The sequence below is a fragment of the Colletotrichum truncatum genome, assembly GCF_014235925.2.
Source record: "Colletotrichum truncatum strain CMES1059 chromosome Unknown Contig_0003, whole genome shotgun sequence".
Lineage (NCBI taxonomy): Eukaryota > Fungi > Ascomycota > Sordariomycetes > Glomerellales > Glomerellaceae > Colletotrichum > Colletotrichum truncatum.
Genome location: NW_027222400.1, coordinates 5,527,494 through 5,542,923, shown reverse-complemented (window position 1 = coordinate 5,542,923; position 15,430 = coordinate 5,527,494). Strand labels below are relative to the sequence as shown.

The following is a 15,430-nucleotide window of genomic DNA, read 5'->3' as shown; positions in this document are numbered from 1 at the left end:
TGTTTATTATGTATTAATATGGTTTTTTTTTTTGTTGGATTTGGTCGTTTTAGTACTCCGTATTGGATGGTAATCCGCAACAAGCGAGGAATGCTACCCTCAATCTTCCCCTGACCTAGACTAGCTAGGCTTCTGGAGTAGGGGAGAGAAGGTGATCGACCGAGGGGGGTGAGGATTTATGTGTGTGTGTATAACGACGGGAGGAATGACAGCCCAGGGTGAAAGGGGGCCCCGGACAGTATTATTAGTGTTGAGTATGCGTGGGCTGGCCTGCCTGTGGATGTGCTTGTCTACACTATGTGGTAGTGCGCGTACCAGTCGACGAGGGAGGGTTGTTGGCCAGCGTCCCGATGCGATGATGCGATGATGCGAGCTGGGGGGGTGGGCTGAAGGCGGAGGAGTCGGAGAAGAGACGGCGCTGAGGATGGTTTTTGATGATGGGCATAAGCCGCGCCACCATGAAACGCACGTGGAGAGTCGAAGAGGGAAAAGATGCGGAATAGAAAGAGAGTTGGATTAATGATGGAAGCCAGTTATGTTGGCCTGGGAACAGGGGGATTAGCAATAGAAGATTGTGGATATTTGAGAAGAGCACGGGGCAATGGGGGATTTCTGATTGTGATGCGATTTGCAGGACCAAGGACATTGGCAATAATACCAACAGTAGTATTACTGCGTACCTGTGATATTATCACCTAGATGCTAGATGCCGGGCGTGACGACATGGTATCCGACATGGTGGATGTGAACGGCCATGGATCTACAGCAGGAAAAAAAAAAGTGAGACCGACCCGGAAAAAAAAATCAAAAAAGGTTCTAAGGAGCTAAAGACCACTAAAGAAAAACGCCTTTAGTTGTTGTGCAAACGGCGACAGGCTTAATGTCTGTGTGACCAAGTCCAGTATCTTTCTGTATCTGTATCTGTGTCTAAGGAAATGTCTAATGTCCAATGTTTCAATGTCTGCAGTACTTTTCTGCAACGCTTTAATGTCTCCGTTGGCTGTCTGACGATATGCAATCAACGTCTCTCGTATTCAAAATAAACAACAACGACATCGGATGCAACGATAAAGGAGTAAATGATGGGTCGGTGATGCGACCAGCTAGTCTGCCGGGGTAAACAATAGAAACACCAGACGATACAACAATAACAGAAATAACGGGCACAATAGAACTGCACGGACGGCACAAAACATGCTCATCCTTGGAACACCTTGGACGAGGTGGGCACGGCAGGAACTGAAGAGGGAAAAAGGACCAGACGATGACCGAGAGGATACCTACATAGTGCAAGGTACTACGGATGTAATACTACGTATGCAGTGGTCGTATGTACTATGTAGTGGTGGTAATAGATGGGGAGGGGCTACCGGGACTGGACCCATTGAGTTGGGGCAGTCACGAAGCACCTGCAGTTGCCAGCTGTACCTGCAGATGGATGGACCCTCTCATGCCTTCTTGCCCTTTTTTTTTTTTTTTTCTTAATCCTTTCCTCTGTTCAGGGCAGGCGGTGCTACTGCTCCTCCCCTCTCTGGTCCTTTTTTTTTTCTTTCCTTCTGTCATTCGTTCGTTCAGGCGACTCTGTTCCTCGTTCCTTCCTTCCTTTCATTGGCATTCTTGTTCTCATCTTCAAATTGTATTTAATTTCTCCATGTACCTGATCCCCCCTCCGTAATAGATAGGTCCTGCCAATCAAATGAACTCTCTTATGGTACGTACCTCCAGACCTGAGAGAATGAGGACAGCGCACTGAACCTTCTTTACAGGTTCCTGAGGCCCCTCAGCCTGGCCCCCATGCCCTCCATTTCCAGACGTTCCTGCCGTCACTCGTTCGCTCGCTCTCTCTCTCTCTCTTTCTTCTTGGGGGCCTTGAGACACATGGTCCGGACCCTGTAACCTTGTCAATTCCTTGTGGTCGCCCTTGCCAATTGTTGTCGACCACGCCTAAACTCAATAGAGTCCCCTGATCATACAGGGTTTCCCCCCTTTTCCCGCTTACTTCTTCCTCTTCCACCGCATCGCTTTTTCTTTTATTTATCTTTCTTATCCTTTGGCGTGCTTAGAGATAAGATACTTAAAGAACTGCGTATAATCTCTCGCCATCAATCACCACTAATTTCACTTCAAAACACCCACATGATTCCCACTGCCCCAGTATCTCAATTGGTGTCCGCCACATCTCGAGACATTCCCACCAACGGCTAGTCTTCCACAGCGAAGAACGCTGGCCTACCGGTCCGAGACACGACACCTCAGGGCGCCAGACACACGACCGACAAGCAGCCCCTACTCTCCGACAGGCCAGACCCTGCGCGCCAAATGGGACAACATTGGACAGGGCTGCAGGGGGTATGCGAGATGCAGCCAGCTCACCCATAGCTTTTGTCCCAAAGAAGCAGTTAGTTCCAGGGCCCCCCCCCAGGGGAGTCGAGAGACCCCTTTCGCTATGTTTGTCTGTCAAAATCAACACTATTCGCCGTAGCCTTTCTTATTCGCTAGCATCCGGTCGCTGACAAGCCCAACACCAGAGGCGGGAAAACGGGTCATGGAAACCGACCCAAGATACGGATGCTTTCCAGAAAACACACAACTCCACAAACGTGATGGGCAATTACCACGCGTGGCAGGCCGGCCGTGAGCATGGATTCATGCTCTCAGTGCAACCGCTGTACCAAATGCAACGCTCCTCTGTACCCTTCCACCAATGCGAAGTTGGTCCGGACACACTACAACGAAAATGGACGCTTCACCCTAGAGCCCAGAGCATTCGGTCACCGAGAGAAGGCATACCCATTCTTCGAGCCGCGCCTTATCACGTCTATTAATGTTGCGGCTCCTGCTTTTTCTCTCGCCTCCTCCCACCGCACGCGCCTCCATCCGTACGTCTCCATCAACCGTCGGATGTGCCCATTCATTCGCGCCGACATGGAAGGGAGCACTTGCATGCAGGCACCTATGGTTTCCCCTGAGTAGATGCAGACACCAACTTAGCAACAAGAGGACCGTGCCATACGCGACTCGCCCACTTACCTCCTGCTATCTGCTCATTCGCCCGCTTCGAAATCCTTCCGACAGTCCTCGTCACCATCGGCGTCTTTCCGCATCCCCACGCTTCCAGGCTACAGTACTCTTTGCCTGGTCCACCGCCTTCCCTGGCTGGCTGGATGTGAGATCCTCGGATCGTGGGATTACAGGACGGCGGGATGGAACAGTGTCTGTAAGTCTGGCCTCGTGAGCTACTGTCCGGCGGTGCCTGAGCGTCCAATGATAGGGGACACGGCTCGCTACCAGAATACTGACGGCGCGCTGTAACTCCATTCAGGAGGGATTGTCAGGAAAAACTGACGCATCAAAGAATGAGGAAAGGGATCCTGAATTTCGCCCCAGGTTCCATACTGAGTGGTAATCCCTGGCCACAAAGTTTCCATATGCCGTCTTCCCCAGACTCAGACCAGACATGCCTTCGGTAACAACACTCATGGCCGCCAAGTGCCGATGTCATAACGAGGACATTAATTGTCACTTGACGGCTCTGCGACACCCACCTGGAGCCCCAAATGGTTGCCGGCAAACATGGCGTCGCCTCCATCCTGAGCCCTGCCAATCACTGCACTACGTTGAGAGGGTCTGTGATGGCACACTAGAAGCCCAATAATGTGATTGATTTTGCCACACACTGTCTTGGAGTGGTCGAGTTGCATTCCACAGGCCTGGCGTCACTGGCTGTACCACCAGTGGCGGCGTCTGCCCACGATCGTCGACTGGCTCCAACTACATTCCAACGGTTCTGCTTGTGCTAGTGATCTGCGGGACACACGCCAGCCACTGACCAACAGTTCTCCATTCAACTCAGATTGAGCTCGGCCTCTATGCCCGCTTCAATTCAAGCCCACCCTCTAGCGACTCAATCTCCAACACCGGCGGCCCCCATCCTGAATCTGTCTGCGCTAAATTGTCAAACTCAAAACACACCGACAAACTTCAAGGTTGGCAACCGTCTGGCCATCGTTCCACTCTTCACGAACCCTTGCATGTTGACGTTAAGCAGAAGGGTACGGGTATTGGTCGAGCCATTTGTCACCCTTTCGACAGCATGACAAACAGTTGCTTGTTCAGCCATCAATTCGCTTGCCGAATGCCTTAGTGGCATTCCTGAACGACACACATCTTGGGTAACCACAAAAACGAAAAATGATCAGAGCGATAGTTTTCCCGGTTCTTCAAGACAACCACACTAAAAGGTAGAGATACAGACAAATGTAGGAAGCCGGAAATGAGAAGCATACAATAGGGTGGTAAAAAGGCGAGCAAGTCGTGCCAGAGCATCCGAGCCCTGAATAAGCTTGTCTGCTTAACCTCGCCCAAATACAAGACAGTTTCCTGTTAAATCTGGAACGTGGGATACTCCAGCGAATATCATCGCAGTCCTTCGTCGTCGTAAAGACTAGCCGGCGTAGATCTGGAGATCATCAACCTGGCACCCATTTACTGAGTGATCCGAACTATACACCCTCCACATTACTCGGAGTCAACCCTCCACACCATGTCGGCAGCCATGTCGTCGCGACGGTCACTCGGTCAATGCAAATCATCCGAACATCGGTCCCGAAAAGTACAACGAGCGAAAGGATTTCTTTCCTCTCGTTTTGGACATACGCAGGGAGAAATTTCCCCATTTTCCCCTCCAAATTTGGATTTTGAACATCAGCTCAAGGCCAGTGGTGCTGGGGCTTCGCATATACGCATGTAGCTCGAAACTTTGATGCCCTTTGTCCTGTTGGCTACCTCCAGAGCCTCTACGACCAAACCCACATTTTCGGCTGTTTACTGTCTACCTATTTCGGTCACACGTGGAATGGGCAGGGGAATGAGACGGTACTTCATGAGACCAAAACAGATGCAACAACAAAAATCAAATCAAAACTGCAGCAGATCCCGAGACATCCTTTGCCGGTATGCCTGCAGTTTGGTCTTTCTTGTCACCACTTTTTTGCGGTTAAGCGCCAAAGCGGCGGACATGTTGCGAAGTTCTGAAATGGCACTCTGTGACTCTGATGACTCGAATCATGACATGCGAACCGATCCGACTGACGATACAACGCCAAGCACCGGCCTGAGTAATGCGATGTTGAGTTGCCCCTTATAGAATGCAGTAGTTATGAATATTGCTCTGGGGACTGCATAGAGGATGTTTGAGAAAGTAGGATCTCAGTGCTAAAATGGTGAGCTTGTGTTGTCTCGTTGATACGTTCGGAGGAGACAACCCGTACAACAGCAGATGGTGCAAACGATGGAATTGGAAGGTTGCGTGCTAGCCCGAGACGACGCCAAGTATCTTTGCTTAAGAAGCGTGAGAGACGTACTTTAAGGAGGAGGTTCTCCGGATGACGCTTCGCTCTATGCGTATATATGTTGTACTGTCCTTTGAACGGTATCTTTGAAGAAGATAAGGGCTAGGCTGTTTGACTACCTGATAGGCAACCTTCCTTTTTCTGCAATTATTGTGACAAGCTTCAACAAGCAAAGGACTCTCCAGATATTTCGTTGGCCTATACTTGATATCCCAAGTGGCACACAAGCTAATCTTGTCTGATGCGAGGGGCTTATGACAGCCTTCAATCCTTTCACATCACTATATTCTTAGTTTTTCACCATGTTCGCGATGATAAGCCAGGTTTCGTGAGTCAACATGTCACAATGGTAACCCGTTAGAACTCGAACTTCAACACAGAACGACGAATCAGGGTATATAACTTGAAAATTACATGCAAATTCCTCTCACTCATACAACCAGCCACATCGCAGCCGTCCACACAACCACCCATGACCAAAACGACACCGTCAACAAACACCCGGCACTAGGCGACGCGGTCGTAGACGAAGAAGAGGCAGTGGCGGTGGCAAACGCGCCCCAGTGAAGCCGGCTAGATATGCTCGTCTCCTGCGCCGCATCCACACTCGCACTGCAGGGCTCCGGCTCTGCCGTGACGCTCGTCGTAACGCCGCAGGTCAGCGTCTGCGTCGCGGTGTCGGCCTCGAAGTCGAACGGCAAACCCCCGTACACCGTCGTCGACACATAACTCACCATCCCCAGAGCCGTCGCGCACGTCCCGGTAAAAGTCGGCGTCGGCGCGCCGCTCGCGACGGTGAACTCGAACGTGCCGTTGCTGACCTTTTTCGTATGGTCGTATTCTGCGCTGCTGCGGGAGATCTCGCACCACGGCCCCGTGTGGAAGGTCCATGAGAATGTGTACTTGCCCGCCTCGAGACGCCCCGTCGACGCCGTCTCGAGGTGCGGGTTGTCAGGGTAGGTTGTGCCGTTGCCGATGACGGCGCCGATGGTGTTGAATGGTAGACCCGGGACGGCTCGGTGCGGTTGCTTGTATACGTCCCAGGAGAAGACCCAGCCGTAGTGGTACGCGACGTCCGGGTTGTGCAGGGCGATGAGGACGGGCAGGCCGGAGGGTGTCTCGGCGTAGGTACCTCCGGGACGGGGGAAGAGCAGGTCCAACTCTATTGTGTTGTCTGGTAGAGAGAGTGCTTGGTGGAACAGCCGGGTTGTCGTGAGCGCGGCGAGGAGCCACTGGAAGCTGTAGCTCCGCATTTTCCTAGTCTCCCTTTTCGGACTTTTTCTTCTTTGGTAAAACCCCTTGTCTGGCGTGTTCACGACTCAACGCCCTTGGGGAATGAGAGTCATGGTACTTGTCGAGTTCGTGATGGGGAAAAAGGAGGTAGGTGAGAAATTAGCGACTGTGCCGCCCCCGTTGGCTGGGCTCGGCCGAGTGACCCACATCGACGCGGCCGGGGGCGACAGGCAAGGGGTCGGACACATGGTGATCGTCGGTTCTGGAAATGAAAATAGGGCTCTGGGAGGTCGGAAAATTAGATCAAGTTAAACATTATCTGGCGATTTGTTGGGGAGTATGCCATGTGTTTTCATGGCAAGGGGGGGGGGAGGGTCTGGGAGATGATGGGCTAAGGACACGGCGGATTGTCGCTCGTCGATACTTGTAGAGGAATACTTAGCGCGGAAAGAAGATGAGATCGCCGGGGTAATTCGCTGAGTGTTGGTAATTAGTTGAGTCTGCTTGGTGTGTTTTGATGAGGTAATAGACTTACCAGCAGCCCATTATAATTTGATTTATTCCTTTGGCACGGGGCATATATCCAGCGAGGTTATTTGGATACCGCAACTCTTTCCATCTCTGGAGCGACTCCATTCAATGGTAGTTAACAGAGTGAATTGGACTGGGTTTTAACTACAAAATTGGGCTTCTCAATTTACGTTCTACAACATACGTAATGGGACCTTCACCCAGTGTACAAACGTGATGCCTGGGACAGAGAGAAGACACGAAGCCCAAAGATCTCAGCACTCAATGACTCAATAATGAACCAGGTCTGTTCCATAATGAAAGTGATAAATGATAGTTGGTTTCGTTAAATCTTCTTGCCTCAGATCCATTTTCTAACCTGATCGTGGCTTAAAGGCAGTTGAATAAACATCTGAAATACAATCTACATAGCTTTCCATGAGATAGATAGGTGTCAGCTCACTCTTATGTTGGGGAACGAAATCAAGTAGAAAACTGCAGTGTATTTTGGTGTTAAATAGAAAGAGTTGTTTCTCCGCGCGTGGACCGAATTCGTTAAAACTGATCGCTAGGATTCCAGGCGTCTGTTACCATGACCTCCTCGTGTTCAGCTTGCCTGTCGAAGACTACTGTTGATCCCCCATTAGTCTGTAACAACTCAATGTTGATTGTTTTGAACAACAACTGGTTATTTGTATAAAGGTGTGGCTATAAGTGGGGAGTGACTATATGAGTGGCGGTTCACCCCCGTAAGTGGTCGAAGTTTGTACACGAAGTTTCTATATCTTGAAACCCATATTACGAAACATAACAACAACCTAGCCTTGTTCACAGACAGGGCTTACGCGGCATGTGAAACATTGAAACCAGGACGCAGGTGCTGCGGAAGCAATGCTTTGCAACGCTGTCTCCTGACTCCTCTCTTTAGACGTCGGTCTGTATTGCTGTCCATCGTGGCTTAGCCATACCAGACACGCCTGTATGTGCTCCCATTGCCCAATGCGCGCTTTCTCTCAGTTCATTCTAGTCCTCCATGGGTTGACCACGTGTTGAACCAAACTGCCGGCGTCTCGACCAGGAGTCAATCCTTAATTATTTGGTTTCCTCCCGGCAATGTGGAATTCTTCCCACCAATGGTATTCTGATATCCACAAAACAATGCCCCGCGGGGTTTAGGATACTTTTGCCTCACTTCCACGCATTGCAAAAGCAGCATAGATGAAGCGAAATGCGATACTAAATGAGCTAGGACTGGATGACTGCCCCTGCTTAAAGTTCACGCAATAACACACCTGAACTCGAGGGCAGAATTTCTGAACAAAAGGGACATGTTGCGTTCTGCCGCTTATATTGGGCTAAGTCTGGCATACCTTTGAATAGAATGCTGACGCCGAAACCTTCTTGGGTAAAAGAAACTCCCCAGTCGAACAACCTTTTCCGGGTCAGCACTGCATGGTGCACCTCGCGGTAACAACTCAAAGTTGAAGAAAGTTTCGACTAGAAGAAAGTTTTGCTAGAGTCGCTTAGCGCTGCTCGTATAGTAGCGCTGGTCGAAACCATTATGGCAGTTGACTGCAGGATGCTCTACTGAGCAAACTGCCTTTAGGCTTTTTGATAAAAGTCAACGCAGCCGATGTTCAGCATTGCCTCATTAGGTACACACGATATGCAGTTAGCTGAGTCATGAGGAACCTAAGCAGACGTATAAAGCACAGTTGCCTCGAAGAAGCCATGCAGAACGCTTTGATCTCCACCAGATCCCAGATTCGAGGTGAGCCACCCGCAGGCAATCGCCAGTCAATTGCCGTACACAATTACATACTCACCAAGAGTCCTGCCGCTGAACTTGGGATGGACTCTTAGCACATCGCTCCTACTTCGATGTAGTCTGCCATTCCCTCTGTGCCGCCGACGACGACAAGGGCATAATGAAGGATGATGGTAAGGACGGCACTATCAACTTCGCCACAAAAGCGCGCGTACATCACTGAGGATACAAATAATACGAACATTGGATTTTTCAATTTTGTTACCTACGAAACACTCTATGCAATCGTGCCGGTGATGACCTTTATCGACCTGTTGACGCTGTCCCTCCGTTTCGCGTCCGTCCGACAGCGAAGGTCACGGCCCCAGGCCGATGATTATTCTGCCATGCTCGCATGTGTGAGTGACCAGTCGCTCGGCCACGTCATTTTCTTATAAGATAGTCAAGGTGCAAGCTGACAATTTTGGGAACGCAAGTTTGTCTCCATTGTGACAGGAATCATCACATTATATGGTGCGTACCTACATGCACTGAATTCTAAGCCGACGGTTTCTCGCGAGTAATTCGGCGGAATCTTGCAGGTTCATAACTGATTCTCACCTGGAAACAGGTGCGGTTAACCGTGTCATCGGCCGGCACGATTGGGATCCGTGGCCACTGCCAGAAGGACCCTGGCCAAGGAGCGACTATACATTGGCCAGTAAGGACACAGAGCACCCAGTGTTCATGAAGTTATACCAACTCCATGTCGAGGTACATCTGCGAACCCTGATTCCCCCGCTCAAACTTGCTGTAAGCTGTTGACAATAACCAATTCTTGGTGTTATAGATCATCTATATTTTGAACTGCCTCCAAGGTGTCGGCGTTGGGACTGTTCGACTGGCCTTCCTCTTCCTCTTTCGGAAGCTCTTCTCGTACCAGGGAAAGCGATACGTAATGTTAATAAACGTCCTCGTCGGCCTTGTGGTCTTGTTTATGGTGGTACATACCGCAATGACAATCTTCGCCTGCGGAGTACATCCGGAAGCGCGGTGGATCAATCATGACACGGCGGCGCAACAGTGCCTACAATTGTACGCTTACAACTTCGGCATCGGAGTTTGCATGGTCATTATCGACACAATTGTGTTCATCTTACCGATGTGGCCGCTATACAAGATAACGCTAACGAGTATGTTGCGCACTACCGGGTTTGGGTTGTTGTAGGACTCCTGCTGACTTTACCTACGCTGAAGTGGCCAAAGACCAACAGAGATACATATTGGCCGTTTTTGCCTTGGGATTCTTGTACGTCGTTCTTTCGAACCTATCCTCAATCATTCATTTGACACAAGCTCACTCCTTATTATCCCAGAGCCGTCGTATCTTCATACTTCGGCTTAGTTCTAACCCTACCATTGTATTTGTTTCGAGGTGAGTTGCCAAGGTTGGTATAGTGTAATTATCAACTGACTCTTTAAGATGGCTACCTCTATACGTGGCTACGTGAACACGGGGCTGGCGATGGGGACGCACTCGGTAAGGGCATTTCGCCTTTTCCTACGCTCATTTTCCTTTCTACGCTCCCAACAATTTTTGTTCGCCAATATAACATCTCTGAAGCATATTGGGCTGTATCTCGAAGAAATGCTGATGAGCCGCATTAGGCTGGTCTGCTACTACAGTATTCTGGAGTTACATGGAGTTAGCAGTTGGCTCTGCAGTTTGCAACTTGCCAATAATATCCCGATTTCTAATACGGAGGTTGTGGGACTCGTCTAGACGAGCGACAGTATTGACGGTAACTCGGATAGTGGTAAGGAACCGGAGACTGTTGGCCCGCAATAACATCCCGGACTGCTATGACCTACAGGAAGACGGTTTACCAACACATACAGCGAGTACAAGATCTGGCAATACCAAGACAGCCGACAAACCAGGGCACGCCGTGATCACTGAGCAGGCTCTCCCATGAGAGTCCGACTACGACGGGGGTATTAGGAGCGCTAAAGGTACAGGTCGTTGGTAAGCTTCAGGTACAGGATTACGTCCATAGAGATGACAGACCAGAGGCTAGACAAAATTTATTGACAGCATTAAATACCGCCACTGCAGTAAGCGATGTCGTTCATACAGGCCAATAAGAGAACAACGATATGCGAGGTGCCAGATGAGGTGCCCTTCGACTTGGTAGGTCAGCCGGTGCCTCAGCTGGTGCGCCCAGACGAGAACTTTAACAAAAGCAGGGGCAGCAAGCAGGCTGGCGATGAACATCATATAGGTGATGGTTAAAGCTCCAACAATCACACAGGAGGCGGACATTGATACCAAGTAGTAAGGTAAGAATAGCGAAGCCGAAAGACGAGAGACGAAAATCAAAACAGAATAGGTACCGTGTGCCTTCACTTGTTTAGTTAATTAGGTAAGGACGTACCAACTTACTGTCATGTTTAGCTCATTCGGTAATCTGTTGATGCCCCATAACATTTGTTCCTTTACGTTATCAAAACGTCGCTTCTATCTCCCGCAGCCTATGCTGCTGTTCTTAATCCCAGCTGTAACGATTAAACCACAGACGTCCCTAAAACGCCATGGAGACCTCAGGCTTTATGTTTTTAATTAGCCAGAAAGTTGACCTGGACGAAGTCTTATGGTATTCACAAGGAAGTCAAGGACAGGAACATGATAGGTACTTGCTGTCCCGTATGTGTGGCTCCCATCAAATGGTACGAAATCTTTCATAACTCGGGTCTCACGGCAGAGCAGGATGTCGACCTTGCTGAGATGAAACTAGCTTGAACGAGCATACCGATTAGTCCCTATGAGAAGACGGTCTTGGCCATTAGAGCTTCTATTATGACGACTATGCCGTAGTTGAGCATAAGCGCCAACTCTTTTGGGTATCTGTGATCATCTATGGATTATTGTCTGGGAAAACCGGCTGAACTGAGCTGTTTTCCTTGTGATATTTGATGGCGAACTCCGTGGGACTTTGTTAACGATAAGGATGCTGTAATACTGAATGTAAGAGCATTCCTACTCACTGACAAATCTGACTGAACATTACGTGATCTTTGGTTGAAATCATCGTAAGAAATCAATCAGAACTGCAAGATTGGAACTTTGCTTTAACCAAAACACTAAGGGAGAAATATTTATGCCTTTTAGAGACTGTATCTCTTTTTCGGCTTGCGAGGATGGACTATGTACTTTACTGATGTGGGTATATTGTTCGGCTATGCCGGAGGGCGAACTAAGAGGTCTACCAATGACTCAATTTATGGTTGCTTGAGCGTGTTCCGATGCTTGTTGATGGCGGCGATAGCTTCTCACATGCACCCCTCTAGAATTCGTTCCAGGAGAAAGGCACCAAAGCGTTCGGAAATTTTATCGAAGAATTTCAATGAACACAAGCCAGTTCATTTCAACAAAGGGTGCCTAGCCAATTATGCAATGGGCAATAGCCATTACCTCCTCGACGACGTAACCATACCCAACTGTGTAAAGACCTTCAGCTGCAGCATGGTTACCACACCAGTTACCTATATTTTTACTCTTGTCGCATGTCTAGTAGAAATAAAATAGGAAAACCTTCGAACGGTTGATGGTTACACAGAGTTTCAACATGATGCTGCTATTGGGCATCATTTCCTTAACTTCAGTACAACCAGCGGGTCTGATAACCTCGAAAGGATGCGCGCAGAGTGCTTAATTCCTTCGAGGTTGCGGATTTATATAGTTCAAACTAGCCAGGAGGCCACATTCCCGGCTGCTCGATGCCATGAATCCGAAATGTGGGATACCAAACAACTCTTGCCTAGATACAGTCGCTAGATGCCAGGAGGAAATCTGCACCTGTCTTCAAGGCGAAGACAATAAGTATCATCTCTATCTTTTCACAAGATCTTATAGTTTACCTTCCCCTTCCAGTTTATCACAGAGATTCAATTTTGACATTTATCACCTTACAGCAGCAGAATATTGCTGGGCATCTGGGCAATTACGTTAGGTGGGAATACAAAACCTGCATGAGTTGGCTACATATCCCGTCCCCCATGTGTTTTCAATCCGTGAGATAACCTTTGCCCAAGATAGTGACTTCATTTTAGAAAAGAGTGGTTGAACAAGATGGTATTACAGGTTCTCACTGGATTATGAGGGCAAATGATAAGTTTATCATGACGGTGGGAATGACGATTAGTCTTGTCGGCTCTCATAATGTAAGGGAAGGTGGATTCTTGAAGATTAAGCAGATTGTTATCAAAATCACATCGAGAATGAGGATTCAAGATGATTTGGTTTGAGACCAAGATAATTAAGATGAGTTGTGACTTTTTACCACAGTATATAAGTGATTTAGGTGAAACCCAAGTATTCCTATCTCATGGCCCAGAACCTGATATCTCGAAAAATAACATGGTCCAACAAAGACGAAAAGGTCAAGGAGATGAGGTTCAAATGGGGCACAGATTCAATATCGGGGCCCGTGGATACTGCTTCTGTAAAACTTGTCAGAGCAGTGTCTACACAAAGGTCTCCGAACCAGCAACAACAAAAACTGAGCTTCTTCTTGCAATTAAAGCATTGGTATATAACAAAAGCCTTACAATTTCAGTACAGAATGTTTGAAGGACTTGACCGTCTATTGAATCCTATTTTGGGCGTTGGCGTTAACACATCAATTTTAACTAATTTCGAAAACTCGAAACATTCGAACAAAGTCTGAATAAACGAAATATATGTCCACTTAGGTAGCCTCTCTTTCGAATTCTGCTTATTTAAAGCAACTCGGCGTTACTATTCCATGCCATCATCACGAATAAGCAGGAAATCACAACTGTCGTCGACGATACTAGCAGCAAACATGATTAAGCGGCAAGCTTCCCATGGTTACCACTCTTTTGTACTATTCGACACCATCTTTTGTTGCAAACTATGTACCAGCCCTTCTGCCGAGAGTCTAGACGGCCGCCAAGGTCAGATGATAAAGCTTGCTCATCTCCACGAAAATAAACCCCCAAGCTTCCCTACAAGGCCAAGACCCTTGTGAAGCATTGGCATGTGGTCCAAAACATGTTTTTGGGCACATAAATCCCGCAGATATGAGTTGGAACATTGTCACATGTTTCACTTGTGGATGGTCTTCTATTATCTTACACACTGTCTACTCTAGCGCTTTCTGTATCATTATCGGATTTATTCTTGCCAGACAGATTACGGGCAAGCCATTCCTTGACGACGGCGATGGCTGCGTTGTACTCCACGGTCACGCTCGCCTTTGGCGTGAACGGCGGTGGTTTATCCCACGCATGCTTTTCTGCGGCGACCACGCGAGTGCTGATCCGGCGTCCTCGGGATTGTAGCCTTTCAGCAAAGTTCTGTCCCTCCAAAAGCAACATGTCGTATTCGCACATGCACAGGTGAATGGGTGGCAGACGATCCACCATCTCGTCTGTCATCAACCCTGGAGATAGCCTTGGATCGTAGCGCTCGGACCTGGGCCGGGGAGGATACACATAAGACGCGTCAAAAAGATCGGTCATGCCTTTTGGCAAAGTCATGTCTGGCCTGCCACATGTCTCACGCTTCATGGGCCTTGTGATTGTCCAGTCGAGGAGGGGATAGAAGAGGACAATCCCGGATATGTCGGGGATAGGAAATTTAAGCTCATAACCCCACCTCTGGGGCTCTTGAAGGAGATTCCAGCTAGCAAGCGCTAGCGTGCCGCCGGCCGAGAAGCCCGACAACAGGATATTTGATTTGTCAATGCGGAATTCGTCAGCACGTGCAACGATCTGAAGGATAGAGTCGGCAGCATCCTCCACCGGAGTAGGGAATGGGTAGCCCGGAGCAAGTCGGTAGTTGACGGAGAAGACGACGGCATTCAAAGCGGTTGACACGGCGCCGGCCCATCGGGCATCATCTGTCCCCTGTCCCAGGATGAAGCCCCCGCCATGAAAGTTAATAACTGCAGGGACCGTCCCCGCCGGTTTGGTATTGGTGGTTCGAGGAGGAAGCCAAACGTCGACCCGTATCTTTTCCTTGCCCTTCCATTCAGACAAAGTGGAGTCGAGCCAGATGACTCTATTTACAGCGGGAGGAACCGGGGCAGAGAGGTTTTGTAACCCGAAGGCAAAGGCAGCCCCAGAGCGAAGGGCTACTGCGTTGGCGTTCAGCCGCCAGCGGGCCATGCTCTCGAGTGGGTTATCATATTCACCCTCGGGAGTGCCGGGAGCACTGTTGGCCGCGCTGTTGACTTTGCTGCCTTTTTTGCTGCTCCTGGATAGGTTTGATATGCTGGAAACGGTACGCGTGAGTCTGTTTGACTTCATCGGGGGGTGCGGAATACGCGGAGCCCGCACAAGGGACTGGCGGCCTGGTGTAGGCTAGGAGGTGCGGACAATCGGACAAGAGTGAATAAACAGCATCGGACGACGGATGCAGTCAATGAGTGCGATGGTGTCTCGGGTAGAGCGGAACAGGCAGCGATTGATAATAGGTTGGCGGAATGGAAGGGAGGGAAGATGGGGAAAGATTGTGACAAATCAACAGCGAGAGATGAAGAGCTTTTTGGTACCACTGTCGGGG

The 15,430-nt window shown here is 49.2% G+C and overlaps 3 protein-coding genes across 3 annotated transcripts; 1 reads left to right on the top strand and 2 right to left on the bottom strand.

Moving 5' to 3' along the window:
* Positions 1-5,782: 5,782 nt before the first annotated feature.
* Positions 5,783-6,604, bottom strand: CTRU02_206391 (uncharacterized protein; the record flags this gene model as incomplete). Its single annotated transcript, XM_036728013.1, has 1 exon — positions 5,783-6,604. The coding sequence occupies one exon, from the start codon at positions 6,602-6,604 to the stop codon at positions 5,783-5,785; it is 822 nt and encodes a 273-aa protein (XP_036580127.1).
* A 2,425-nt stretch (positions 6,605-9,029) lies between these two features.
* CTRU02_206390 (uncharacterized protein) lies at positions 9,030-10,069 on the top strand (the record flags this gene model as incomplete). Its single annotated transcript, XM_036728014.2, has 4 exons — positions 9,030-9,260; positions 9,339-9,375; positions 9,473-9,615; positions 9,692-10,069. The coding sequence occupies 4 exons, from the start codon at positions 9,030-9,032 to the stop codon at positions 10,067-10,069; spliced, it is 789 nt and encodes a 262-aa protein (XP_036580128.2).
* Positions 10,070-13,995: 3,926 nt separating this feature from the next.
* CTRU02_206389 (uncharacterized protein) lies at positions 13,996-15,174 on the bottom strand (the record flags this gene model as incomplete). The annotated part of the gene is made up of 1 exon (XM_036728015.1): positions 13,996-15,174. One exon carries the CDS (start codon positions 15,172-15,174, stop codon positions 13,996-13,998), a length of 1,179 nt encoding a protein of 392 aa, XP_036580129.1.
* Positions 15,175-15,430: the final 256 nt, after the last annotated feature.